At 60.4% G+C, this 27,538-nt stretch overlaps 3 protein-coding genes and 1 long non-coding RNA gene across 11 annotated transcripts; 3 read left to right on the top strand and 1 right to left on the bottom strand.

Annotated features, from left to right (window-relative positions):
- Positions 1-680: 680 nt before the first annotated feature.
- On the top strand, positions 681-4,634 carry SP6 (Sp6 transcription factor). The gene is made up of 2 exons (XM_056512267.1): positions 681-762; positions 3,498-4,634. Exon 2 carries the CDS (start codon positions 3,522-3,524, stop codon positions 4,632-4,634), a length of 1,113 nt encoding a protein of 370 aa, XP_056368242.1. The 5' UTR covers positions 681-762; positions 3,498-3,521.
- Positions 4,635-9,647: 5,013 nt separating this feature from the next.
- SCRN2 (secernin 2) lies at positions 9,648-17,047 on the top strand. Of its 2 annotated transcripts, none has more exons than XM_056512264.1 (9): positions 9,648-9,705; positions 10,125-10,299; positions 11,650-11,831; positions 13,055-13,254; positions 13,334-13,549; positions 14,400-14,565; positions 14,639-14,816; positions 16,472-16,641; positions 16,961-17,047. In XM_056512264.1, the coding sequence occupies exons 2-8, from the start codon at positions 10,126-10,128 to the stop codon at positions 16,628-16,630; spliced, it is 1,275 nt and encodes a 424-aa protein (XP_056368239.1). In that variant the 5' UTR covers positions 9,648-9,705; position 10,125; the 3' UTR covers positions 16,631-16,641; positions 16,961-17,047. The 2 variants fall into 2 exon arrangements, with proteins under 2 accessions (XP_056368239.1, XP_056368238.1); XM_056512263.1 differs by having other exon boundaries at positions 9,659-9,705; positions 10,120-10,299.
- On the bottom strand, positions 16,632-26,646 carry LRRC46 (leucine rich repeat containing 46). Of its 4 annotated transcripts, none has more exons than XM_056512261.1 (9): positions 26,525-26,646; positions 26,171-26,251; positions 24,680-24,740; positions 23,357-23,465; positions 20,626-20,672; positions 20,393-20,502; positions 19,436-19,505; positions 17,298-17,458; positions 16,632-17,220 (listed from the first exon to the last, which is right to left on the bottom strand). In XM_056512261.1, the coding sequence occupies exons 2-9, from the start codon at positions 26,199-26,201 to the stop codon at positions 16,880-16,882; spliced, it is 930 nt and encodes a 309-aa protein (XP_056368236.1). In that variant the 5' UTR covers positions 26,202-26,251; positions 26,525-26,646; the 3' UTR covers positions 16,632-16,879. The 4 variants fall into 4 exon arrangements, with proteins under 4 accessions (XP_056368236.1, XP_056368237.1, XP_056368235.1 ...); XM_056512262.1 differs by having other exon boundaries at positions 26,452-26,599; XM_056512260.1 differs by having other exon boundaries at positions 20,393-20,672; positions 26,452-26,628.
- LOC130264228 (uncharacterized) lies at positions 17,365-19,627 on the top strand. 4 transcript variants are annotated; one of them, XR_008842439.1, is made up of 4 exons: positions 17,365-17,835; positions 18,249-18,278; positions 18,368-18,486; positions 18,664-19,627. It is a non-coding gene; the product is annotated as an uncharacterized LOC130264228 (long non-coding RNA). The 4 variants fall into 4 exon arrangements; XR_008842437.1 differs by having other exon boundaries at positions 18,368-18,605; positions 18,693-19,627; XR_008842438.1 differs by having other exon boundaries at positions 18,368-18,812; positions 18,873-19,627.
- Positions 26,647-27,538: the final 892 nt, after the last annotated feature.

Raw genomic sequence — 27,538 nt, 5'->3', positions numbered from 1 at the left:
TGTTTTGGGCTGCCCCAAATCCATCGGGGTCACGGTGGGTCCCCCTGACCCCAAAATTGTCCCGCGTGTCCGTCCCTGTCACATTTATCCCACCGAGGTGCGACGGGGGGCACTGAGCCCCCCACGGGGACAGGCGACATCCCTGCGGCCACCTCCGCGTGTCACCCCCGGGATGGGGCACACAGAGGGTGGCGGAGGAGGGTGGTCACCTCATGTGTCACCCCTTGATGTGGGGACACCCCGGGGGTCTCCGGAGGGGGTGGCAGGAGGAGAGGCCACCTGTGTGTCACCAATAAGAGATGGGGGGACAGCTGGGATGGGGGTGGGGACAGACGGGACGCCCGGGGGTCCCCAGGACGGGGGTGGGGGGTGGCAGGAGGAGGCGGCCACGGGCGCAGGGGAGGGAGGGAGGCGGTTGTTGCTTTCTTCTTTAATTACCCCCCTGTTTGCGGTGTCTGCTGCGAACTTCCCGTCCCCTCCCTCCGCTTTCATCCGCCGGATCCTGGGACCGGAGCCGGCTCCTGTCAAGCGGCGGGGCTGCGGCTCTGCCTCCAAGGGTTAAAATCACCGGGGCCGGGGGTGGAGCTGGGCGGGGGGGGCGGAGGGAAGAGCCCGGCCGCCGGGCTGGGACCCGGCCATTCCTGCTCGCCCGGCCCAGTGGGTGCCCGGTCCCTGGGGAGCCGCGCGGGTCCCTCGGGGTCCCCTGGGGAAGCAGGACGCCGATGAGGACGGGCCCGCCGGGAGCTCGCTGCCGCTAGACCCGTACGTACCCCCCCCGGTGCTGCCGGGATCGGCCACGGGACCCCCGCCCCGGGGTGGTCGCGGGGATGTGGCTGCTCGGACCGACGGCTGGGACGTGGCTGCTGGCGGCGGCGAGTCCGTGCTCGCCACCGAGCCGCGTTCACTGGCCACCGAGCCGCGGGGCTCGCGGTCTCGCCACCTCCCGGGACCCCCTCCCCTCGGGACCGCGATTCTTCCGTGGCGCGGGGTCCTGCAAGGGGCTGGACCCCAAAAATTCCCCCGGCCCAGCGCGATCCCCTCCCCTCGGGACCGCGATCCTTCCGTGGCGCGGGGTGCTGCGAGAGGCTGGACCCCAAAAACTCCCCCAGCCCAGCGCGATCCCCTCCCCTCGGGACCGCGATTCTTCCGTGGTGCGGGGTCCTGCGAGGGGCTGGACCACAAAAATTCCCCCGTGGGGACAATCCCCAACTCGCTGCACCCCCCACGACCCCGCAGCATCCCCCTCCCCAAAACCCGCGGCATCCCCCGAAGCGGCCGCCCCCGTTCCCCCCGCCGGTGCTGCCGGTGCCGGGGGCCGGCCCCGCCGCGGGGCGAGGCACCGGCGGAGCTGCAGACGGGGCCGGGCCGCCTGTGCCCAGCCCGGCCCGTGACTCACGGGACGCTTCAGCCGCCGCTGCCTCAGTTTCCCTGCGGTGAAATGGCCAACGCGTCGCTGAGCCCCGCCAGGGAGGGAGGGAGGACGCTGGGGGCCCCTGGGGATTTTTTTGTCATCATTCCCGGATGGAAAAATGTCCTGGGAGGTTCCGTGCCTGGCTGGGGCAGGCCCGTGGGAAGGGGGGGGGTTGTCCCAGCGCTCCCCCCATCCCGGTCGTGGCTTTTTTTCCCCCGAATTTGGAGCTGGGATGGGGGGGATGGGACCCCCGAGCCGAGGAGGGATTGTTGGGATTTGAGGGGTGCCAGGCGAGCGCGGTGGGGCCGTGCTGGGTCTGATGGGGTGGGACCGACCCACGGAGGGTCCCTTCCCCTTTTTTGGGGGGCTGTGGGATGGGATCCCTCAGTCCCCAGATTTGGGGGGGCTCTGTCCGTGCCGGCTGCCCCCCAAACCCCGTGACGAGCTGTCACCGCCGCGTTTCGTGGGTCTGACCCAAATTTCAAGCCCGTGGGGAGGAGGGGTCTGGGGGGGCGGGGGGGGCTCAGGACCCCACTCGTGTCCCCAGGAGGGAGCCCCCAGGGTTGGGGTGAGCAGAGCTGAGCCCCCACTGGGGAGCAGGACCCCAAAATCTGCTCAGCTGATCCCCTGGGGGGCTCATCCTGCCACCAGCTCGGGGCCGACCCCCACAGGTGGGATCCCTAGCGGGGATTTTGGGACCCCCCCCCCCCCCAAACTCCCACGCCGATTTTTGGGGTCCCCCCGCCTTCCTGGGTGACACGCAGGGGAAAACGATGTCCCCACGCAGCTGAGGGGTCTTCAGCATGGTGGGGACCCTCTCCCTGCCTTGGAATCACAGTTTTGGGGTCGGGGGTCACTGCGGGGGGGGGTCCGACCCCTCTGTTCAGGGCACCCCCCACCCCAAATCTTCCAGCGCCCCCCAGATGTGTCCCTAAGGGTCCGTCCCTGTCGCACGCGGGCTGGGGGTGGAGACGGTGAGCAGAGAGGGGGTTCCAGGGAATTTGGGGGGGTCCTGCGGCCCCGGTGGGAAGTCGGGGGGCGGGAGCCGCTGGTGACAGGTGGATTTCGACACCGGGGTGGGGCCGGTCCCCAGTGGGGTTTGCACAGCTCCCGCTGAGTCACGGCCGCGCTGCCGGGAGGCTGCGGCTGCCCCGCGGGTCTGGGGGTGCCCCGGGGGCTTTGGGGGTGCCCCGGGGGGGCTCTGGGGGTGCCCCGGGGGAAACCAGCCCCGGGCTCAGCTTCAAAGCGCTGCCCGGGGCTCGGCCCGCGGCTCTGCTGCCTCATCCCGCTGCCAACCAGCCCCGGGGTGCGGCCCCCCCAAAAAAAAAACAGCCTGAGGGGTCCCTGATGGTTTCCCAGCCCAGACAGACAGGGCGGCCTCGTGGGTGGCGTGTCCCCCACACCGTGGGTGGCGTGTCACCCCCCGTGGGTGCCGCGTCCCCCCGTGTTTGCGCCGTGGGTTTGGGGGTGTCACCTACGTCCCCCTGGGGACGCGGGCGGCGTTGGGGGTCGCAGCCGGGGAGGCGGCAAAGTTCGGATTTTTGGTTTGGATTTTGGAATTAGGCACCGACCCCTTGGGGCTGCAGACGTGACCCGCGGGGCTGGCACAGGGGGCGGGTGTAAGGGGCAGCCCCCCCAAATTTTGGTGCCACCATCCTGTGTCACAGCAGCGTCACAGAGCAGCGCGACCCCCTTGGTGGGGAAGGGGCTCAGCGACCCCCAACCCTCGGGTTGCAGGAATGGTGGGGTGGGGGGGTTCAGAGCTGTGCCCCCCCTTTCTCTCAGCTCCTCTCCCCCCTCCCCGGTGTCGCAGCAGTGTCACAGATCAGCTCAACCCCCTTAATGGGGAAGGGGCTCAGCGACCCCCAACCTCCAGTAACGAATGGGGGGTTCAGAGCTGTGCCCCCCCTTTCTCTCAGCTCCTCTCCCCCCTCCCCGGTGTCACAGCAATGTGACAGAGCAGCGCCATTCCCTTAGTGGGGAAGGGGCTCAGCGACCCCCAACCCGCAGGAACGTTGGGGTGGGGGGGTTCAGAGCTGTGCCCCCCGTTTCCCTCAACTCCTCTCCCCTCCCGCCCGCCCCGCAGGTCTGTGCGCGCCGCCGCCCCGCGATGCTGACGGCGGTCTGCGGCTCCCTGGGATCGCAGCCCTCGGACGCGCCCCGCGCCTCCCCGACCCACCTGGACCTGCAGCCGCTCCAGCCCTTCCAGCCCCACGGCCCCGCCGCGCCGGGGGCCCCCGATTTCTCCTCTCCGCTGCCCCCACCCGAGCTGCCTCTACCGGGACCCGACGACGCCGCTTTCGCCTCCCCCGGTGCCTACGAGCCCCATGGCCCCCCGAGGTTAGAGCTGCCCCCCGACGGCCCCGCCGCCCCCGCAGCCTACGCCAAGCTGCTGCCGGCCGCCCCGGACATGGCGCATCCCTACGAGCCTTGGTTTCGACCCCCGCACCCCGGAGCCCCCGGCGAGGAGGGCGGAGGCGTCAACTGGTGGGACCTCCACGCCGGAGCGGCCAGCTGGATGGAGCTTCCCCCCGCGCAGGGGGCTGGGGGGCTGCAGGTGCCCCCCGCGCACCCCGGCTTGCCCGCGGGCTTGGGCGGCTACGGAGGGGGCGAGCACCAGCTCTGCGCGCCCCCCGCCCACCTGCTGCCCCCGCCGGCTCAGCATCTGCTGACCGCCGAGGGGGTGAAGGCTCTGGAGGGACCCCCGGAGCCTCGGGGGCCGGAGGGGGAGGGCGGGGGGCGGCCGAAGGGAGCCCGGCGGGCCGTGCCCAGGGGCGGGGGGCAAGCTGCGTGCCGCTGCCCCAACTGCCAGGAGGCGGAGAGGGGGGGCCCGTGCCCCGAGGGGGCGAAGCGCAAGCACCTGCACAACTGCCACATCCCCGGCTGCGGCAAGGCTTACGCCAAAACCTCCCACCTGAAGGCCCACCTGCGCTGGCACAGCGGCGACCGGCCCTTCGTGTGCAACTGGCTTTTCTGCGGCAAGCGCTTCACCCGCTCCGACGAGCTGCAGCGGCACCTCCAGACCCACACGGGCGCCAAGAAATTCTCCTGCCCCGTCTGCGGCCGCGTCTTCATGCGCAGCGACCACCTGGGCAAGCACATGAAGACGCACGACGGGGGCAAGGAGGGCAGCGAGGGAGAGGGGAAAAGCGCCGGGGACGCGGCGGCGGCGAAGGGAGGCAAGAGGGAGACGGAGGGGGGCACGGCCGCCCCCACAAACTGAGCTGGGGGGCGCACGGATGGAGGTGGGGCAGGAGGGACCCTCAGGGCCGGTCTCTGAAGGGGTTTGGGGCGGTGGGCGCAGGGCTGGCACCTTGTGCCGGGAGCGGTGGCGGGGAGGGGACAGCGCTGGTGGCGCGGTGTCGGGGAGCGCCGCAGCCGCGGCTGCCCCGCGGCGGTTTCACTTGTCCCGCTCTCCCTCCTCCTTTTTTTTTTTTTTTTTTTTTTTTTCTCCCCCCTCCCCTCATCCTCCCCCGGCTTCCCAAATTTTTTTTTTTTTTTTTTTTTTTTTTTTTTTTTTTTTTTGGGAGGCTGCTGGCAGGCGGCGGGGCTGTTTGGGAGGAACATCAATGGGAGCCGAAGGAGCAGGAGCTGCCCGGGCACGTCCAGCCCAAAGGGGAGGAAGGAGAAGGAGAAAAGGGAGACAGGAGAGGAGGAGAAAACCCGGGGAGCTTTCGCTCGGGGAGGGGCCGCAGCCCCCCGAGCCCCCTCCCCACAATCCCCTCCAAAATTTTGCCCCCCACGCCGTGCCAGCCCCGCCACCAGCGAAGTTTTGTCACAGCGACCCACGGGCGACACGCGGGGGTGGCTCGTGGGCCGGCGACATCCCCCTGGAGCCGGGCTGGGGTCCCCCAATTTTTTGGATCCCCGCTTTTCTCGTGGGGGGCTTGAGGATGCGAAACCCACTTTTAGCCTAAACGGTGGCTAAAAAGAGGGGGAAAAGAGGGAAGGAAAAAAAAAAAAAAAAAAAAAATTCCTGATTGAATGTGAGCTCGGGGGGCTGCGGGGGCCGCGGCGGGCGAGCGGCGGGCGAGCGGCTGGTTGCCCAAGCGCACACCTGCAGCTTTCCCACACCCACCGCCGCAGCCCCGGGCGGGAGGCAGCGGGGCGGCCGCGGGCCCGGGAGAGCCGGGACGGCCGCATTCCACCGGCCGGGCCCGGCCGAGCTGCCCCGAGACCCCCGCCCGCCCCCCGGCACCGCCCCGCTCCCGGCGGGGCATCCCCTTGTCCCCTTTTTTGGGGACAGCAGCCACCCCGCGCTGTCCCCTCCGGGACTCCGCGTCCCCTCCGTGCATGCTGCCCGTTCCCTCCCCGGGATCCCGTAAATTCCAGGGAATTCTGCCTGGTCTCCCCTCCCCCTCCCCCCGTGCATGCTGCCCGTCCCCCCGGGGACCCCAGAGCTGTCCCTTCCCCCCCCCCCGGGGTGTTCCCCCCACCAGGGACCCCCCAGTTTTCCTCCCCCTGTCCCCAGGGCACCCCGAATCTGTCCCGCACCCCCGGCTGGGGTGAATCTCGGTTTGTTTTTGTTTTAGATCTTTCGGGGTCTTACACCCCGATTTTGGCAGGACCCCTTGGACACAGAAGGAGACGCTAAACCCGGGACATGGGGAGGGGGCGGGATTTTGGGGTGGGGTGGGGTTCGCTGGCTGCTCAAGGCACCCCCGGGGGTCTCCCCCCCGGCGCTGCCCCCCAGCCAACACCAGTTCAGACCAGTTGGGAATCCGGGGAGGGGGGGGGAGATTTGGGGGGAGGGGGGCTGACCCCCCCGCTGCGGCCCCATCTTGGGGGTTTTGGGGGGGGCTGCCCGGGCTCGGAGCACCCCGAGATCGGGGAGGAGGGAAGGGGTAGAGGTGAAGTCGAGTTGGGGTCCGTGCCCAGAGGGCGCCCCGAAGCTTTCGGTTTTGAGTGTTTTATTATTATTATTAATTATTATTAATTATTAATTATTAATATTAATTATTAATTATTATTATTTTATCAAGGTGAAGCCAGGCTTTGCCGCTCGAGCAGAGTGGATATCCCAGGCCGAAGGGCTGTGAGGATGAGGAGGGGGTAGGACCCTGCGGGGGTCCCTCCTTGTCCCCATCCCCGTCCCTGTCCCCACGGGGGTGTCGGGGCCCCCCCGCAGTGGGGCAGGGACGGGCCGTGGGGCCGGGACCCCCCAGCACGAGGTGAAGTCTCGCTGGGGGGGGGTCCCCAAGCCCAGCACGGCCCCCACTGTCCCCTCGGCAGGACTCGGGTGACCCGGGCTGTGCGCAGCTCTCGAAGGACGTCCCCGACTCCGCCATTGGCCTTTTCCAGCACAAAATCCCCCCCTCGGTGCCCCCCAAATAGGGGGGGAGGACGGGACCCCAAAAGGGCCCCCAAATGTCCCCACAAGTGTCGCACCAAGGGGATTTCAGAGCCCGGCTCCAGTAGCGTTTGGGGAGGGGGCTCCGGCTTTTTGGGGACGCAGATTGTGGGGGGCTGCACCCAGGGTGGGCTGGGGGGGTCCCACGGCCACTCTGGGATTTGGGGTTCAGCCTCAACGAGCTGTCCCCGCCTGGCTCAGAGCCGGGGGCGGCCCAGGTGCGCTCAGACCCTCAGGTGCGCTCAGCACCCTCAGGTGCGCTCAGCACCCCTAGATGAGCTAAGCACCCCAATGTGTTCTCAGCTCCCCCAGGTGCGCTCAGACCCTCAGGTGCGCTCAGCCCCTCAGGTGCGCTCAGCCCCCCCAGATGCGCTCAGCACCCCAAGGTGCTCTCAGCCCCCCCAGGTGCGTTCAGCCCCCCCTCAGGTGTCCTCAGCACCCCCAGATGCGCTCAGTCCTCCTCAGGTGCGCTCTGCACCCCCCAAGGTGCGCTCAGCACCCCAAGGTGTTCTCAGCACCCCCAAGGTGTTCTCAGCACCCCCCCCAGGTGCGCTCAGCCCCTCTAGTTGCGCTCAGCACCCCCTCAGGTGCGCTCAGCTCCCCTCAGGTGTGCTCAGCATCCCAAGGTGCGCTCAGCCCCCCCAGGTGCTCTCAGCCCCCCCAAGGTGCTCTCAGCCCCCCCAGGTGCGCTCTGCACCCCCCAGATGCGCTCAGCCCCCCTTCAGGTGCTCTCACCCCCCCCTCAGGTGCGCTCAGCCCCCCCAGGTGCGCTCAGCCCCCCCTCAGGTGCTCTCAGCCCCCCAGGTGCGCTCAGCCCCCCAGATGCGCTCAGCCCCCCCAAGGCGCTCTCAGCCCCCCCAAGGCGCTCTCAGCCCCTCCAGGTGCTCTCAGCCCCCCCAGATGCGCTCAGCCCCCCAAGGTGCTCTCAGCCCCCCAGGTGCGCTCAGCCCCCGCACCCCCGGGGCCCTGCCTGCCGCGATGGGGCAATGCAGGCTGTAAAACCGGGTGGGGAGGGACGGCGGCCGGGAAACCAGTCCAGCCTGCTGCGGCGTGGGGATCCCGAACCGCCGCGTCCCCCACCCACCCGCGGGGCAGGGAGGGGCCGGGATGGCGTGGGGGTGGCCCAGGGGGAGCCCCCGGCCCGGAGAGGGGAGAGTTTGTGCTGTGAAGAGGCTGCGGGGGCTGCGGGGTTTGGGTTTTGTACTGGAATAAACGCCGCGTGTTTTCCACGCTCCGGCTCTCCGGCTCCATCGCTGTTAAAGGATGTGGGGGTTCGGCACCCTGACCCCAAATTTTCCCTGTTAAAGGACTCGGGGGTTCGGCACCCTGACCCCAAATTTTCCCTGTTAAAGGATTTGGGGGTCCGACACCCTGACCCCAAATTTTCACTGCCTAAGAGGCTCAGGGGTCCGGAATCCCGACCCCAAATTATCCCCACCAAGGGGCTCAGGGGTCTGACACTCCGACCCCAAATTATCCCCACCAAGGGACTCAGGGGTCCGGAATCCCGACCCCAAATTATCCCCACCAAGGGGCTCAGGGGTCTGGAATCCCGACCCCAAATTATCCCCACCAAGGGGCTCAGGGATTTGACACTCCGACCCCAAATTATCCCCACCAAGGGACTCAGGGGTCCGGAATCCCGACCCCAAATTATCCCCACCAAGGGGCTCAGGGGTCTGGAATCCCGACCCCAAATTATCCCCACCAAGGGGCTCAGGGGTCCAGAATCCCGACCCCAAATTATCCCCACCAAGGGACTCAGGGATTTGACACTCCGACCCCAAATTATCCCCACCAAGGGTCTCAGGGGTCTGAAATCCCGACCCCAAATTTTCCCCACCAAGGGGCTCAGGGGTCCAGAATCCCGACCCCAAATTATCCTCATCAAGGGACTCAGGGGTCCAGAATCCCGACCCCAAATTATCCCCACCAAGGGACTCAGGGGTCCGGAATCCCGACCCCAAATTATCCCCACCAAGGGGCTCAGGGGTCTGGAATCCCAACCCCAAATTATCCCCACCAAGGGGCTCAGGGGTCCATCCCTGCGCCCCCCACTCTGGCCTGGGCTCTCCAAGGTTTCCCAGGATGGGGACACGGGGGGCTGCTGACTGTGGGGGTGACACGGGTGGGGATCAGCCGAGCCCCCCACGAGGGTCACATCCTGCACCCCCCGGGCCGGGCGGGAGCTCGGGGTCCCCCCTCGGGCAGGGCGGTGCCCGGGCAGGTCGGTCCGCATACCGCGGGCCGGGCGGGGAGCTGCCCACGCCGCTGCTGCCCACGGAGGTTCGGGGATGCCCACGGAGGTTCGGGGATGCCCACGGGGGTGGTGCCCACGCAGAGCTCTGGCCCACGGGACCGCCTCCAAGCACACACCCGTGTTCCCCGTCCCTGCCCCACGGGAGGAAAATTGGGATCCTCGTCCCCGGGTTCATTCGAGAACGCCCCCGAGCCACGCGGGTCCCGGTGTCGGTGCCGGTCCCGGTGCCGGTGTCGGTGTCAGTCCCGGTCCTGGTGTCGGTCCCGGAGCCGGAGTCGGTCCCAGTATCGGTCCCGGTGCTGTTCCCCGTCCTGGTCCCGGTCCCGGTGCTGTTCCCGGTCCCGGTGTCAGTTCCGGTGCCGGTGCCGGTGCTGTTCCCCGTCCTGGTCCCGGTCCCCGTGCTGGTCCCGGTCCCGGTGTCAGTTCCGGTCCCGGTGCTGTTCCCAGTCCCGGTGTCAGTGCTGTTTCCGGTCCCGGTGCTGTTCCCAGTCCCGGTGTCAGTGCTGTTTCCGGTCCCGGTGCTGGTCCCGGTCCCGGTATCGGTCCCGGTGCTGTTCCCGGTCCCCGCCGCTGCCGTCGTGCGGCCTCCGGCCACCGGGCGCCGCCGTCGCGCTGCCGGGGCTGGACCGGGCGGGCCGGGGCGGGGCGGGCCCGGCGGCGGCGGCGGTGCGGGAGCGGCGGCAGGTCCGTGGGCACGGCCGGGCCCGGTACCGGCGCTGTGCGGGAGGGGGTCCCGTCCTCGGGCGGTGCTGGAGGGGTCCCGGTTCCCGGGGGCGGCTCCGGTCGGTGCGGAGCCGCGGGGTCCCGGGGTGGGGGGTACCCCCAACTCAGCCCGCTGTGGGGTCCCTGATGTCCCCAAAGTTTCGGGGAGCGCGTCATCCCACTGATGAGCCCCAGAGCGACCCTGGGGACACAACCAGGACGGGGACAAGGGGGTGACATCCCCCTCGGTGCCTCCAGCCCGCCCCGCGATGGGGTCTCTGATCCCCCCCAGCTCCAGGCACCTCTCCATCCCTCCAGACTCCCCCCCCCCAGCCCCAAAGGGACTCTGGGGACACATCCCGGGCGGGACAGGGGGTTGACATCGCCCTGTCCCAGGTTAGGATGGCGGGACAGGCTCCTCCCGTGCCCTCGTCCTGCGATTGTTTCGTGGCGCTGCCGCCGCACACGGCGTCCCCCGCCGTCATCTTCGGCAAGAACGCCGATCGCCCCCGGGACGAGGTCCAGGAGATCGTCTATGTCCCCGCTGCCACCCACCCGCCTGGGGACAAAGTCCAGGTGAGACCGTGCTGGGGCCGAAGTGGCTGAAAGGGGTCAGTGCATCAGGTGTCAGGTCACCCGTGTGTGTCCCTGCTCTGTCACCCCTGTGCTGGGGTGGCTGCAGGGGACGGAGCATTGAGTGTGCCAGGTGTCACCTGTGTGTCCCTGCTCTGTCACCCCCATGTGCCAGAGTGACTGCGGGGACAGAGCACTGAATGTGCCAGGTGTCACCTGTGTGTCCCTGCTCTGTCACCCCCATGTGCCAGAGTGACTGCGGGGACAGAGCACTGAATGTGCCAGGTGTCACCTCCTTGTGTCCCCCACAGAACACTGCCATGTGCCACGGTGGCTGCAGGGGACAGAGCACTGAGTGTGCCAGGTGTCACCCCTGTGTGCCAGGCGGGCTGCAGGGGACAAAGCATTGAGTGTGCCAGGTGTCACCTGTGTGTCCCTGCTCTGTCACCTCCATGTGCCAGGGTGACTGTGGGGACAGAGCACTGAGTGTGCCAGGTGTCACCTCCTTGTGTCCCCCCCAGAACACTGCCATGTGCCACGGTGGCTGCAGGGGACAGAGCACTGAGTGTGCCAGGTGTCACCTCCATGTGTCCGGGGGGCTGCAGGGGACAAAGCATTGAGTGTGTCACCCCCAGTTACCCCCAGAGCACCTCCCTGAACCGGGGTGGTTAGAGGGGACTATGCCAGGTGTCACCCCCGTGTCCCCCCTCTGTCACCCCCGTGTGCCAGGGTGGCTGCAGGGAGAGAGCATTGAGTGTGCCAGGTGTCACCCCCATGTCCCCGTTCTGTCACCCTCGTATCCCCCCGTGTCCCCCCATGTCCCTGCCGTGTCCCCCCGTGTCCGCGCTCTGTCACCCCCGTGTCCCCCCCGTGTCCCCCCCGTGTCCCCGCCGTGTCTCTGCTCTGTCACCCCCATGTCCCCGTTCTGTCACCCTCGTATCCCCCCGTGTCCCTGCTCTGTCACCCCCGTGCCACCCCCATGTCCCCGCCGTGTCCCCGCTGTGTCACCCCCGTGTCCCCCCGTGTCCCCGCCGTGTCCCTCCGTGTCCCTGATCTGTCACCCCCATGTCCCCGCCGTGTCCCCGCTGTGTCCCTCCGTGTCCCTGCTCTCTCACCCCCGTATTCCCGCTCTGTCCCCCACCGTGTCCCCGCCGTGTCCCCGCTGTGTCCCCGCTGTGTCACCCCCATGTCCCCGCCGTGTCCCCGCCGTGTCCCCGCTGTGTCACCCCCGTGTCCCCCCGTGTCCTCGCCGTGTCCGTCCGTGTCCCTGCTCTCTCGCCCCCGTATTCCCGCTCTGTCCCCCACCGTGTCCCCCCGTGTCACCCCCGTGTCCCCCCCCCCGTGTCCCCGCAGTGCACGTACCTGCAGATCGAGCAGGTGGAGCGCACCCACGCCGTGGTGCTGAGCCGCCCCGCGTGGCTCTGGGGCGCCGAGATGGGCGCCAACGACCGCGGCGTCTGCGTGGGCAACGAGGGCGTGTGGACACGCGAGCCCGTGGGCCAGGAGGAGGCGCTGCTGGGCATGGACCTGGTCAGGTGAGGAGGGGGAGGGTGGGGAGGATGGGGAGGATGGTGACAGTGAGGGTGGTGAGGATGGTGAGGATGGTGTGAGGATGGTGTGATGATGGGGAGGGTGGTGACAGTGAGGATGATGAGGATGTGGAAGGTGCTGAGGACAGTAAGGACAGCCCCCTGTCCCCTCTGTCCCACCCTGGCGCTCTCTGCCGGCACAGGCTGTGTTTGGATTGTGTGAGGATGGTGACAGTGAGGATGATGAGGATGCTGAGGATGTTGAAGGTTCTGAGGACAGTGAGGATGCTGAGGATGGTGACAATGAGAATGATGAGGATGCTGAGGATGTTCACGGTGCTGAGGACAGTAAGGACAGCCCCTTGTCCCCTCTGTCCCACCCCGGCGCTCTCTGCCGGCACAGGCTGTGTTTGGATTGTGTGAGGATGGTGACAGTGAGGATGATGAGGGTGTTCACGGTGCTGAGGACAGTAAGGACAGCCCCCTGTCCCCTCTGTCCCACCCTGGCGCTCTCTGCCGGCACAGGCTGGCTTTGGATTGTGTGAGGATGGTGAGGATGGTGACAGTGAGGATGATGAGGATGCTGAGGATGTTGAAGGTGTTGAGGACAGTGAGGATGGTGAGGATGGTGACATTGAGAATGATGAGGATGCTGAGGATGTTCACGGTGCTGAGGACAGTAAGGACAGCCCCTTGTCCCCTCTGTCCCACCCTGGCGCTCTCTGCCGGCACAGGCTGGCTTTGGATTGTGTGAGGATGGTGACAGTGAGGATGCTGAGGATGTTGAAGGTGCTGAGGACAGTGAGGATGGTGAGGATGGTGACATTGAGAATGATGAGGATGCTGAGGATGTTGAAGGTGTTGAGGACAGTGAGGATGCTGAGGATGGTGACAGTGAGGATGCTGAGGATGTTCACGGTGCTGAGGACAATAAGGACAGCCCCTTGTCCCCTCTGTCCCACCCTGGCGCTCTCTGCCGGCACAGGCTGGCTTTGGATTGTGTGAGGATGGTGACAGTGAAGATGATGAGGATGTTCACGGTGCTGAGGACAGTAAGGACAGCCCTCTGTCCCCTCTGTCCCACCCCGGCGCTCTCTGCCGGCACAGGCTGTGTTTGGATTGTGTGAGGATGGTGACAGTGAGGATGATGAGGATGTTGAGGGTGCTGAGGACAATAAGGACAGCCCCCTGTCCCCGCTGTCCCACCCCGGCGCTCTCTGCCGGCACAGGCTGGCTTTGGAGCGCGGCGGCTCCGCCCGGGAGGCGCTGGAGGTGATCACGGCTCTGCTGGAGCGCCACGGCCAAGGCGGCAGCTGCAAGGAGGAGCCGGTGCCCTTCGTGTACCACAACACCTTCCTGCTGGCCGACCGCGGCGAGGCCTGGGTGCTGGAGACTGCCGGGCGCTACTGGGCGGCGCAGCGCATCCGCGGTGAGCGGGGACTGGGCGGACTGGGAGCGCTGGGCGTCCCGCGGCGCCCCGAGTGACCGCTCCGCCCCGCGTGGAACAGAGGGAAGCCGCAACATCTCCAACCAGCTGAGCATCGGCAGCGACATCGCGGCCGAGCACGCGGGGCTGCGGGAGCGAGCGCGGAGCCAGGGCTGGTGGAGCGGGCGCGGGGAGTTCAGCTTCGCTCGGGCTTTCTCCCTCGACAAGCAGCCCCCGCGCATGGAGGCTGCCAAGGCCAGGTTCCAGGCTGGGAAGGAGCTGCTGCGGCGGCACGAAGGTGGGGACAGGGTGGGGACAGGGTGGGGACAGGCGTGGGGACAGGCGTGGGGATAGCACAAGGACAGGGATTGGGACAGGACGGGTAGGAAGGGGGATAGCACAGGGACGGGGATGGGGACAGGACAAGAACAGGGATGGGGACAGGACAGCGGCAGGAAGGGGGATAGCACAGGGACAGGACAGGGACTGGGACAGGACAAGGACAGGGATGGGGACAGGGATGGAGCAGTGAACAAGACAGGGACAGGGATGGGGACTGGATGGGGACAGGATTGGGAGAGGAGTGGGGGTGGGAACAGGAATAGGGATGGGGACAGGGATGGGGTCAGGACAAGAACAGGGACTGGGACAGGACAAGGACAGGGACAGGATGGGGAGAGGAGTGAGGATAAGGACAGGAATGGGAACAGGAATAGGGGTATGAACAGGAATAGCGATGGGGACAGGGATGGGGACAGGACAGAGGCAGGAAGGGGGATAGAACAGGGACAGGGCAGGGATTGGGACTGGACAAGGACAAGGATGGGGTTGTGAACAGGACAGGGATGAGGACAGGAATGGGAACAACAATAGGGATGGGGACAGGAATAGGGATGGGGACAGGAATAGGAATGGGGACAAGAATAGGGATGGGACAGAGGCAGGAAGGGGGACAGGACAGGGACAGGGATGAGGACAGGACAGGGATGGGGACAAGGATGGCCACCCATGGGTCCCCAAAGGTTGTTCCTATGCCGGCACATCCCCAGTTCCTGGGGCCAGAGATGGGGACGGCCACCCACACCCGGCCGCAGCGTGTCCCCGTGGCCGAGCTGGCAGTGCCGAGCTGGCTCTGCCTGTCCCTGCAGGTGACATCACGGCAGAGACGCTGATGTCCATCCTGCGGGACAAGGAGAGCGGGATCTGCGTGGACAGCGAGGGGTTCCGCACGGCCGGCAGCATGGTGTCCGTGCTGCCCCGCGACCCCGCCCTGCCCTGCGTGCACTTCTTCACCGCCACCCCCGACCCCTCCAGGTCAGCCCCAGGGCGGGCACAGGGATGTGGAATTCCCGGGAATTCTGCTCTCTCATCCCGGCTCCTCCCCCAGGTCTGTCTTCAAGCCCTTCGTGTTCGTGGCCGGCATCAAGCCGGCGCCGCAGGTGAGGTCCCCGAGCTTCCCGCAGGATCCCGCCAAGCAGATCCCGAGGTTCCGCAGCTCCGTGGATCGGCGGCACGAGCTGTACCGCCGGCACCAGGCGGCGCTGGAGCGCACGGAGCGGGACCCGGTACGGCACAGCCCGGAGACAGCAGGGAGCCGGAGAGACGGGGAGAACGGAGAGAACAGAGAGCACAGGGAGAACAGGGAGAACAGGGAGAACAGAGAGAACAGGGAGAACGGAGAGAACAGGGAGAACGGAGAGAACAGGGAGAACAGGGAAAACAGGGAGAATAGGGAGAACAGGGAGTACAGAGAGAACAGGGAGAACAGGGAGAACGGAGAGAACGGAGAGAACAGGGAGAACGGAGAGAACAGAGAGAACAGGGAGAACAGAGAGAACAGAGAGAACAGAGAGAACAGGGAAAACGGAGAGAACAGGGAGAACGGAGAGAACAGAGAGACAGGGAGAACAGAGAGAACAGAGAGAACAGAGAGAACAGGGAAAACGGAGAGAACAGGGAGAACGGAGAGAACAGAGAGAACAGGGAGAACAGAGAGAACAGAGAGAACAGGGAAAACGGAGAGAACAGGGAGAACGGAGAGAACAGAGAGAACAGGGAGAACGGAGAGAACGGAGAGAACAGGGAGAACAGGGACAACAGGGAGAACAGGGAGAACAGGGAGAACAGGGAGAACGGAGAGAACGGAGAGAACAGAGAGCACAGGGAAAACAGGGAGAACGGAGAGAACAGGGAGAACGGAGAGAACAGAGAGAACAGGGAGAACAGGGAAAACAGGGAGAATAGGGAGAACGGAGAGACAGGGAGTACAGAGAGAACAGGGAAAACGGAGAGAACAGGGAGAACGGAGAGAACGGAGAGAACAGGGAGAACGGAGAGAAGGAGCACAGGGAACCTGGAGAGCACAGGGAGCACAGGGAGAACAGAGAGCACAGGGAGCACAGAGAGAACAGAGAGCACAGAGACCCCAGAGAGCCTGGAGAGCACAGGGAGAACAGGGAGCACAGAGCACGGAGACCCTGCAGACCTCAGAGATCCCAGAGAGCCCAGAGAGCACAGAAAGCCTGGAGAGCACAGGGAGAACAAAGAGACCAGAGAGCACAGAGACCCCACTGACCTCAGAGACCCCAGGGACTCCAGAGAGCCCAGAGACCACAGAGATCCCTCAGACCTCAGAAACCCCAGAGACCCTGCAGACCTCAGAGATCCCACAGAACCCACAGACCCCAGAGACCCCACAGATCTCTCAGACCCCACAGTCCCTGCAGACCTCAATGACCACAGACCTCACAGACCCTACAGACCCCACAGACCTTTCCCCACCCTACAATGGTATCCAACCCTGAGCTCTCTGATCCCACTCTGGATGGGACCAGCTCTCTGATCCCACCCTACAATAGAATCAAACCCTGAACTCTCTGATCCCACTCTGGGACCAGACTCCCTGAGCTCTCTGATCCCACTCTGGGATGGGATCAAACCCTGAGCTCTCTGATCCCAGTCTGGATAGGACCAGACTCCCAGAACTCTCTGATCCCACTCTGCATGGGACCAGACCCCCTGAGTTCTCTGATCCCACCCTGGATGGGACCAGACCCCCTGAGTTCTCTGATCCCACCCTAAAATGGCTCTCTGATCCCACCCTGGATGGGACCAGACCCCCCAATCTCTCTGATCCCACCCTGGATGGGACCAGACCCCCCGATCTCTCTGATCCCACCCTGGATGGGACCAGACCCCCTGATGTCTCTGCTCCCAGCAGGAGTGGGGTCAGAAGCTGCTGCAGACCCTGCAGGAGCTGGAGAAGCAGGGCCTGCAGGGGATGAGGGAGCTGCTGCAGGGCACTGTCAGCCCCTGCCCCGAGGAGCTGGCCGACCTCTTCTTCGACTGCGTGGAGGCCGAGATGAAGTTTTACACCTAAACCCCCCCCAGGTGGGTGGGCTCAGCTCCCCCCATGGATAAGGAACCAAAAACATTCCCAGAGCCCGACTCTGACCCTTCCTGAGTCCCTCCATGGGTGCCAGCCCCCAGTTTACCCTGGAGGAAGCCTGGAATGGGGTGCAAAGGGAAGGACAGGGATATGGGATGGCACTGGGATCCCTGTGTGTGCTTTCCCCATTCCCAACCCCTCAGGATGGCTCTAGGGCAGACTGGGGTGGGAATAAAGACTTTATTCCTGGCTGTTGCTGCGGGATATTTGGGATAACCTCCCATTCCCTGCTGCTGCTTTGGCACCAGTCTCCTTTTCCAGAGCCTCGCCTGGGGGCTGGATGGCGCCAGCAGCTCGCTGGGACTCACCGGATGCCACCGGAGGGGACAGCAGTGTCCCTCGGGGGCGGAGCTGGCACCATCGGGGTGTGTCGCCGTCGCTGTCTCCGGTCTCGGGCAGCCCCAGCAGCACCGCCCGGCGCTCCCGCAGCTCCTCCAGCCGCCCCCGGTGCTCGTCCCGGCTCCTCCTCCTCCTCTGCCGCGCCCTCCCCACCAGCTCCCGGCTCAGCTCCATCAGGAAATCTGCCGGGCACAGGAATTCCGGGAGGTGTGGCAGAGCCAGCGCGGAGAACAAGAGTGTCCCGTGTCCTGTCCCCCACCTCTGTCAGAAGTGAAGGGAGTTCTCTGCTCCTCATCCTCCTCCTCCTCCTCCTCCTCGCTGCTGCAGGAGCCCCTTCCCGCCTCTTGCTCAGCTGTGTTTTCACGGACGGGCTGGAAATCCAGCTGCAGGAGGTTGGGAAGGGCTGACAGCACCAGGTCCCTGTGGGAAAAGTGAAGGAAAAGCCAAATTTCCTGGAGCTGTGGGATTGGGAGTGGGTGTCCCTCATCCTCCTTCAGCCCTGGATGGGTGAGTGGAGGGGTTTGAATCCCTGGGGTTTGGAGAGCAGGGATTAAAATCCTGGGAGTTTGGAGAGCAGGGATTGAATCACTCAGGTTTGGGGAGCAGGGATTGAATCACTCAGGTTTGGAGAGCAGGGATTCAATTTCCTGGAGTTTGGAGAGCAGGGATTCAATCCCTGGGGTTTGGAGAGCAGGGATTCAATCTCTGGGGTTTGGAGAGCAGGGATTGAATCACTCAGGTTTGGGAAGCAGGGATTGAATCACTCAGGTTTGGAGAGCAGGGATTCAATCCCTGGGGTTTGGAGAGCAGGGATTCAATCTCTGGGGTTTGGGGAGCAGGAATTGAATCACTCAGGTTTGGAGAGCAGGGATTCAATTTCCTGGAGTTTGGAGAGCAGGGATTCAAATCTCTGGGATCTGAAGAGAAGGGATTTAATCCCTAGGGTTTGGAGAGCAGGGATTCAAATCCCTCAGCTTTGGAGAGAGGACATCCAAATCCCTGAGGTTTGGAGAGCAGGGATTTAGATCTCTGGGATTTGGGGAGCAGGCATTCAATCCCTGAGGTTTGGAGAGCAGGGATGAAAATCCCTGGAGTTTGGAGAGCAGGGGTTCAGTTATTGTGGTTTGGAGAGCAGGGATTCAATCTCTGGGGTTTGGAGAGCAGGGATTCAGTCCCTGGGGTTTGGAGAGAGGAGATTCAAATCTCTGAGGTTTGGAGAGCAGGGATTTAAATCCCTGGAGTTTGGGGAGCAGGGATTTAAATCCCTGGGATTTGGAGAGCAGGGATTTAGATCTTTGCCATTTGGGGAGGAGGGATTGAATCCCTGAGGTTTGGAGAGTAGGGATTCACATCCCTGGGGTTTGTAGAGTAGAGATTCAATCTCTGAGGTTTGGAGAGCAGGGATTCAAATCCCTGGGGTTTGGAGAGCAGGGATTCAAATCCCTGGAGTTTGGAGAGAGGGGATTCAAATCCCTGGAGTTTGGAGAGCAGGGATTTAGATCTCTGGAGTTTGGGGAGCAGGGATTCAATCCCTGAGGTTTGGAGAGCAGGGATTCAAATCCCTGGAGTTTGGGGAGCAGGGATTCAATCTCTGGGGTTTGGGGAGCAGGAATTGAATTCCTGAGGTTTGGGGAGCAGGGATTCAATCTCTGAGGTTTGGAGAGCAGGGATTCAAATCCCTGGAGTTTGGAGAGCAGGGATTCAAATCCCTGGAGTTTGGAGAGAGGGGATTCAAATCCCTGGAGTTTGGAGAGCAGGGATTTAGATCTCTGGAGTTTGGGGAGCAGGGATTCAATCCCTGAGGTTTGGAGAGCAGGGATTCAAATCCCTGGAGTTTGGGGAGCAGGGATTCAAATCCCTGGAGTTTGGAGAGAGGGGATTCAAATCCCTGAGGTTTGGAGAGCAGGGATTTAGATCTCTGGAGTTTGGGGAGCAGGGATTTAAATCCCTGGGATTTGGAGAGCGGGGATTTAGATCTTTGGGATTTGGAGAGCAGGGATTCAGTCCCTGGGGTTTGGTGGGCCAGGCTGTTTGACATTTCATGGACTGGTTTGGGTGGGAAGGGACCTTAAATCCCACCCAGCTCCATCCAGGGACACATTCCACTATCCCAGCACACTCCAAACTGTCCTGGGACACTTCCAGGGATCCAGGAGCAGCCACAGCTTCTCTGGAAATTCCATCCCACCCCCTCCCCTCCCTCCCACCCAGGAATTCCTTCCCAAAATCCCACCTGGCAATGTGAATCCATTCCCCCCTTTCCTGTCCATCCATCCCTTGCCCAAAATCCCTTTCCCAGCTCTCTTGGGAGGCACTAAAAGGGCACAGGGGGGTCACCCCGAGGCTTCTCCCAATTTCTGGGGGGTTTTTCTCCCTCTCCTGCCTCTCCTGACCCACCTGTACCCATCCTGCTGGGTGCACTGGTTCCCAGTCAGGTCGAGGATCTGGAGGCTCTGGGGCAGCTCCTCTGTGGGATGAAGGGAGGCACAGAGGGGCTGAGCTGGGAGCTGAGCCCCTCCAGCCACAATTCCCAAAATTCCCACTCCCCCCAAACTCCCACAGCTCTTCCCTCACACCCAGGGAAACTGAGGCAGGGACTTGGGAATTGGGAATTGGGAATTCCAAAGGTGCTGGAATCCCTGGATCTGAAATGGGGTGTGGGGATGGGAATGGGGGTTTGGGAATGGGGGTTTGGGAATGGGGGTTTGGGGATGGGAATGGGGGTGTGGGGATGGGAATGGGGGTTTGGGAATGGGGGTTTGGGAATGGGAATGGGGGTGTGGGAATGGGGGTGTGGGAATGGGAATGGGGGTGTGGGGATGGGGGATTGGGAATGGGGGTTTGGGGATGGGAATGGGGGTGTGGGAATGGGGGTGTGGGAATGGGAATGGGGATTTGGGGCTGGGAATGGGGGTTTGGGGATGGGGGATTGGGAATGGGGGTGTGGGGATGGGAATGGGGATTTGGGAATGAGGGTTCAGGGCTGGGAATGGGGGTACAGGGATGGGAATGGGGGTTTGGGAATGGGGGTGTGGGAATAGGAATGGGGGTTTGGGAATGGGGGATTGGGAATGGGAGTGTGGGAATGGGAATGGGGGTTTGGGAATGGAGGTACAGGGATAGGAATGGGGGCTCAGAGATGGGAATGGGGGATTGGGAATGGGGGTGTGAGGATGGAAATGGGGGTTTGGGAATGGAGATTTGGGGCTGGGAATGGGGGTTTGGGAATGGGGGTACAGGGATAGGAATGGGGGCTCAGGGATAGGAATGGGGGCTCAGGGATGGGAATGGGGGATTGGGAATGGGGGTTTGGGGCTGGGAATGAGGATTTGGGGATCTGTTCCTGCTTCCCACCTGTGTCCAGCACCTGGATCAGGTTGTGGGACAGGTCCAGGGCACTCAGGTGGGGCAGGGCCTGGAGGTTTTCCACCTTCTGGATGAGATTCCCAGCCAGGCAGAGGAACCTGGGGAGCACAGGGAGGTTGAGGGAACCCCAAAAGCTGGAATTTGAATTGAAATGGAATGGGAATTTCCCCCAGCCAAGGGCAGCCATGGAAATAAATCTCTGGGAGCAGGAGCTGCTGTACCTCAGGTTGGGAAAAGCCTCCAAATTCTCCATCTTCTTAATTTGGTTCTGGAAAATAAAATAGGAAAAAAAAAAAAAAAAAAAAAAAAAAGTGGTTTTGCCCACTGTGCGACAAAAAAAAATCACATTTTGGGAATGCTCTGGGATTAATCCATAAAATCCTGGGGGCAACATGATGTGGCACAGGAGAGGGAATGGGGTGGGGAGACCCCAAAATTCAGGAACCCCAAAAGCAGAACTGGGGGTCCCTGTGCCCCCCAGGAGCAAAATTTGGGATATCTGTGCCCCCCCAAGTGCAGAATTTGAGGTGTCTGTGCCCCCCAAGTGCAGAATTTGGGATATCTGTGCCCCCCAAGTGCAGAATTTGGGATATCTGTGCCCCCCCAAGTGCAGAATTTGAGGTCCCTGTGCCCCCCAGGAGCAGAATTTGGGGTCCCTGCACCCCCCAAGTGCAGAATTTGAGGTGTTTATTCCCCCCAAGTGCGGATTTGAGTTGTCTGTGCCCCCCAAGTGCAGAATTTGGGGTCTCAATACCCCCCCAAGTGCAGAATTTGGGGTCCCTGCACCCCCAGGTGCAGATTTTGGGGTCCCTGCCCCTCCCAGCTCCCCACCTGCTGCAGGTAGAGGCTGTGGACGCCCCCCAGCAGCAGAATTTGGGGTCCCTACACCCCCCAAGTGCAGATTTTGGGGTCCCTGCACCCCCAGGTGCAGATTTTGGGGTCCCTGCACCCCCAGCAGCAGAATTTGGGATGTTTGTGCCCCCCAAGTGCAGATTTTGGGGTCCCTGCACCCCCCATCTCCCCACCTGCTGCAGGTAGAGGCTGTGGACGCCCCCCAGGTGCAGAATTTGGGGTGTTTGTGCCCCCCAGGTACAGAATTTGGGGTCCCTGCACCCCCAAGTGCAAAATTTGAGGTGTCTATGCCCCCCATGTGCAGATTTTGGGGTCCCTGCACCCCCAGGTGCAGATTTTGGGGTCCCTGCACCCCCCATCTCCCCACCTGCTGCAGGTAGAGGCTGTGGACACCCCCCAGCAGCAGAATTTGGGGTGTTTGTGCCCCCCAGGTGCAGAATTTGGGGTCCCTGCACCCCCAGGTGCAGATTTTGGGGTCCCTGCACCCCCCATCTCCCCACCTGCTGCAGGTAGAGGCTGTGGACGCCCCCCAGGTGCAGAATTTGGGGTCCCTTCACCCCCAGCAGCAGAATTTGGGGTCCCTGCACCCCCAGCAGCAGAATTTGGGGTCTCTGTGCCCCCCAAGTGCAGAATTTGGGGTCCCTGCACCCCCAAGTGCAAAATTTGAGGTGTCTATGCCCCCCAGGTGCAGAATTTGGGGTCCCTGCACCCCCCAAGTGCAGAATTGGGGTCCCTGCACCCCCCAGGTGCAGAATTTGGGGTCCCTGCACCCCCCAAGTGCAGATTTTGGGGTCCCTACTCCCCACCTGCTGAAGGTAGAGGCTGTGGACGCCCCCCAGGTGCAGAATTTGGGGTGTTTGTGCCCCCCAGGTGCAGATTTTGGGGTCTCTGTACCCCCAAGTGCAGAATTTGGGGTCCCTGCACCCCCAGCAGCAGAATTTGGGATGTTTGTGCCCCCCAGGTGCAGATTTTGGGGTCTTTGTACCCCCAGGTGCAGAATTTGGGGTCCCTGCACCCCCAAGTGCAGATTTTGGGGTCCCTGCACCCCCAGGTGCAGAATTTGGGGTCTCTGTGCCCCCCATGTGCAGATTTTGGGGTCCCTGCACCCCCAGCAGCAGAATTTGGGGTCCCTTCACCCCCAGCAGCAGAATTTGGGGTCCCTGCACCCCCCAAGTGCAGGATTCGGGGTCCCTGCACCCCCAGCAGCAGAATTTGGGGTCTCTGTGCCCCCCAGGTGCAGAATTTGGGGTCCCTGCACCCCCAGCAGCAGAATTTGGGGTCCCTGCACCCCCAAAGTGCAGATTTTGGGGTCCCTGCACCCCCAAGTGCAAAATTTGAGGTGTCTATGCCCCCCAGGTGCAGAATTTGGGGTCCCTGCACCCCCAAGTGCAGATTTTGGGGTCCCTGCTCCCCACCTGCTGCAGGTAGAGGCTGTGGACGCCCCCCAGCAGCAGAATTTGGGGTCCCTGCACCCCCAGCAGCAGAATTTGGGGTCCCTGCACCCCCAGGTACAGAATTTGGGGTCCCTGCACCCCCCATTTCCCCACCTGCTGCAGGTAGAGGCTGTGGACACCCCCCCAGGAGCAGAATTTGGGGTCCCTGTGCCCCCAAGTGCAGAATTTGGGGTCCCTTCACCCCCCAGGTGCAGATTTTGGGGTCCCTGCCCCTCCCAGCTCCCCACCTGCTGCAGGTAGAGGCTGTGGATACCCCCCCAGGAGCAGAATTTGGGATGTTTGTGCACCCCCAAGTGCAGATTTTGGGGTCCCTGCACCCCCCATCTCCCCACCTGCTGCAGGTAGAGGCTGTGGACGCCCCCCAGCAGCAGATTTTGGGGTCCCTGCACCCCCAAGTGCAGAATTTGGGGTCCCTGCACCCCCAGGTGCAAAATTTGAGGTGTCTATGCCCCACAAGTGCAGAATTTGAGGTCCCTGTGCCCCCCAGCAGCAGAATTTGGGGTCCCTGCACCCCCAGCAGCAGAATTTGGGGTCCCTGCACCCCCAAGTGCAGAATTTGGGATCCCTGCACCCCCAGCAGCAGAATTTGGGGTCCCTGCACCCCCAGGTGCAGATTTTGGGGTCCCTGCACCCCCCATTTCCCCACCTGCTGCAGGTAGAGGCTGTGGACTCCCCCCAGCCCCCTCAGGCTCCCGAGGCTGCAGATCCTCTCCCTGTCCAGCCGGATGCTGCAGCTGGGCAGAGACCCCCAAGCCCTAAAAAACACAAAAAAAAATCCACAAAAACCAGAAATTTCTGCCCAAAAATAAGACAGAAATTCCAATAAATAAATGGGAAATTCCCCTGGGATCTCTCAGGTTTTTGCAGGATTCAGCTTCGTTTTTATCCCAATTTCAGGAGGTTTTTTGGTGTGATTTTCAGGCTTTTTGGGCTGTTTTAAGTCATTTCCTCTGGATATTTTGCCCACTCATTTCCCCAGTTTTTTCCCTGGAATCTCACTGGATTTTTGGCTTTTTTAGTGCAGATGTTAGGAGTTTTTCTGGCCATTTTTTGTGCAATTTCTGAGAGATTTTTGCGAATTTTTAGGCATTTTCCTGAGTTGTTAAAGCTGAATTTATCCTGGATTTTTCCTGATGTTTTTCCCTATAAATCCTGGAATTTTGGCCAGTTTGGGCTGTTTCAGTGTCAATTTTAGAACCATTTCTGGCCATTTTCATATCGATTTTTAGGGGATTTTTGCCTCTCTTAGTGCAAATTTCTTAGGCTGAATTTCCCCTGGATTTTTTCCTGATGTTTTTCCCTCTCTCCTTCCCCCCTGGCTGAGCTACTTGAGAGGCACAGAATCCCCTAAGATACCTAAAATTCCCCTCTAATGTAAAACCCTTCCTTTTAATTTTTAATTATTTTTAATTATTTTTAATTATTTTTAAATATTTTAATTATTTTTAATTATTTTTAATCTTTTAATTTTTTAATTTTCAATTTTTAATTTTCAATTTTTATTTTTCAATTTTTATTTTATAATGATTTTTATTTTTATTTTAAAATTATTTTTAATTTTTAATTATTTTTAATTTTTAATTTCTAATTTTTAATTTTCAATTTTTATTTTTCTAATTATTTTTATTTTTATTTTTTAATTATTTTTATTTTTAATTTTTAATTAATTTTTAATTTCTAATTTTTATTTTTAAAATTATTTTTATTTTTTATTTTTAATAATTTTAAATTTTTAATCAATTTTTAATTTTAAATTTTTAATTAATCTTTCATTTTTAATGAAAAAAATTTTTTATGGAATTCATACTTTTCCACTTCCCCCCACCCCCATTGCTTCTTTCATCTCTCAATACCCAATTTCACTCACCAGCAAATTTACAGTTTGTAAAGATAAATACAACATTCCTCTTAGGGGGGATTTTTTTGGGGTGCCCCCTCCCTGCCAGCCCAAATTTGGGGGGATCCTCACCCCATCCTGCTCATGACCAGGCTGTCACTGAGGGTCACTCCTGGGGATGGATCCTCAGGGGCTGTGGGAATTCAGAGTGGGATAAATGAGGAAAAAAACCTTGATATTCAGCAAAATTAAATTATTTTATTTTATATAAACAGAGCAACTCAGCACTGAGGAAAATGTGAGGGGGCACAGCCTGAATTTGGTTTGCAGCTCTTTTTTATAGCCTGGATTTCCTTGGAATCAATAATTTATTGTTTTGTTGGAGTCATTCTGCCAGGTGAGCAGTGCTGGGCAAAGGAACTTCCAAAATTCCCTGGGACAGCTCTTGGGACATTGGTCATGGAACCACCTTGGCAGATAAAAAACCAGAAGTGGGAATTGTGATTTTCAGCAGAGAGTTTGAGATTGATCACACAAAGGCAGGAAATCTGATTCTGCAAAAAAAAAACCATTTCAAACTGTGGAAAACCCTTTTTTTTTTCTTTTTTACAAACTGTTATACACAATATTCATAACAGAGAGATTTAAGCAGAGTGGGTTTAATCATCTATTTCCCTTTATCTAGATCCATGTTTTTTTCTTATTTTAAGTATTCTGGTTTATACAAACTCCAAAACCTCTATGATTAACAAAAATAATTTATCAATTATCACACAACTTACTTAGAGACACAATATTCATAACAGCAGGACTTAAAATGATTTAATAATACATTTTTCTTTCTTTAGTGTCATGCTTCATTTCAGACCTAAATATTCTGGTTTATACAGAAATTAAAATACATATATTTTCCTTTCTTTAGTGTCATGCTTCATTTCAGACCTAAATATTCTGGTTTATACAGAAATTAAAATATATTATTAATCATTTTAAGTCCTCCTGTTGTGCATATTTTGTCTCTAAATAAGTTGTGTGCTAATTCATAAATTATTTGTGTTAATCATAGAGGTTTTAGAGTTTGTATAAACCAGAACACTTAAAATAAGAAAAGAACATGGACCTAGATAAAGGGAAATAGATGATTAAACCCACTCTGCTTAAATCTCTCTGTTAGGAATATTGTGTATACCACTTTGTAAAAAAGAAAAAAAAAGGGTTTTCCAAAGTTTGAAATGTTTTTTTTAATGCAGAATCAGATTTCCTGCCTTTGTGTGATCAATCTCAAACTCTCTTCCCACTTCTGTTTTTTTTATCTGCCAAGATGGTTCCATGACCAATGTCCCAAGAGCTTCCCAGGGAATTTTGGAAGTTCCTTTGCCCAGCACTGCTCACCTGGCAGAATGACTCCAACAAAACAATAAATTATTGATTCCAAGGAAATCCAGGCTATAAAAAAGAGCTGCAAACCAAATTCAGGCTTTGATCCCCTCACATTTTCCTCAGTGCTGAGTTGATCTGTTTATATAAAATAAAATAATTTAATTTTGCTGAATATCAAGATTTTGTTTCTGATGTATAACAATGGGTCCAGGACAGGGGTACATCCCCCAAAATCTCACTCACCCCCACAAACGTTGTCCCCTTGCTCAGCCATGGCCTGGGGGGTCCGTGTGCTCTCCTCAGGTGGGGTTTGAGGGGAAGAGTCTGTGGGAAAAAAGGTGAAAAATTTGTGGATTAAGGAAAAGATTGGTGGGATGGAGGTCTGTAACCAGGGGGATTGTGGCAGTGGAATGGGGGAGTTTGTGGGAGCAGGAATCCCTTCTGGGCATCTCAGAGACCCCCGGGATGGGGATTGGGGGGCACCAGGACCAGGCCCCACTGAGGGGGGGCGCTCTTAGAGACACCTGAGATGGAGACACAGCTCAGCCAGACCGGGCACCACGCGTTAAGGGCTCAGGGACCCCCGGACAGGCTCACCGGGAGCGGTTCCCCGGGTTTGGGGCACAAACTCCCTCACTTTGTCGGGATCAAAGTCGGGGCTCGGAGGCGCCCAGGCCGCGCCGCGCGGTTGCTATGGAGACGGGCGCACCGGAAGCGATGAGTCCTCCACCGTCCCACAAGGCCTTGCGCGGTCGCGGCCAAGATGGCGGCGCTGGGAGGTGGCGGGACGCGATGGCTGCGGGGTGAGAGAGCGGGAACGGCAATGGGAACGGGAATGGGAACGGGAATGGGAATGGGAACGGGAATGGGAATGGGGATGGGAATGGGAACGGGAATGGGAAGGGCAATGGGAACGGGAATGGGAAGGGCAATGGGAAGGGCAATGGGACGGGAACGGCAATGGGAACGGGAATGGGAACGGGAATGGGACTGGGAACGGCAATGGGAATGGGAATGGGAATGGGAATGGGAATGGGAACGGGAATGGGAACGGGAACGGGAATGGGAAGGGCAATGGGAATGGGAACGGCAATGGGAATGAGACGGGAACGGCAAAGGGAACGGGAACGGGAATGGGAACGGGAACGGGAATGGGAAGGGCAATGGGAATGGGAACGGCAATGGGAATGAGACGGGAACGGCAAAGGGAACGAGAATGGGAATGGGAACGGGAATGGGAATGAGACGGGAACGGCAAAGGGAACGGGAATGGGAATGGGAATGGGAACGGGAGTGGGAATGGGAACGGGAACGGGAATGGGAAGGGCAATGGGAATGGGAACGGCAATGGGAATGAGACGGGAACGGCAAAGGGAACGAGAATGGGAATGGGAACGGGAATGGGAAGGGCAATGAGACTGGGAACGGCAAATGGGAACGGGAATGGGAATGGGAATGGGAACGGGAATGGGAATGGGAATGGGAATGGGAACGGGAATGGGAAGGGCAATGGGACGGGAATGGGAAATGGGAACGGGAATGGGACAGGGGTTTGGAATGGGAATGGGGCTGGGACGGGTTTGGAATGGGAATGGGGAATGGGGATGGGAC

Source organism: Oenanthe melanoleuca, chromosome 27 (genome assembly GCF_029582105.1).
Source record: "Oenanthe melanoleuca isolate GR-GAL-2019-014 chromosome 27, OMel1.0, whole genome shotgun sequence".
Taxonomy (NCBI): Eukaryota; Metazoa; Chordata; class Aves; order Passeriformes; family Muscicapidae; genus Oenanthe; species Oenanthe melanoleuca.
The sequence above is the reverse complement of the archived record's forward strand: the minus strand, read 5'-3'. Positions and strand labels throughout refer to the sequence as shown.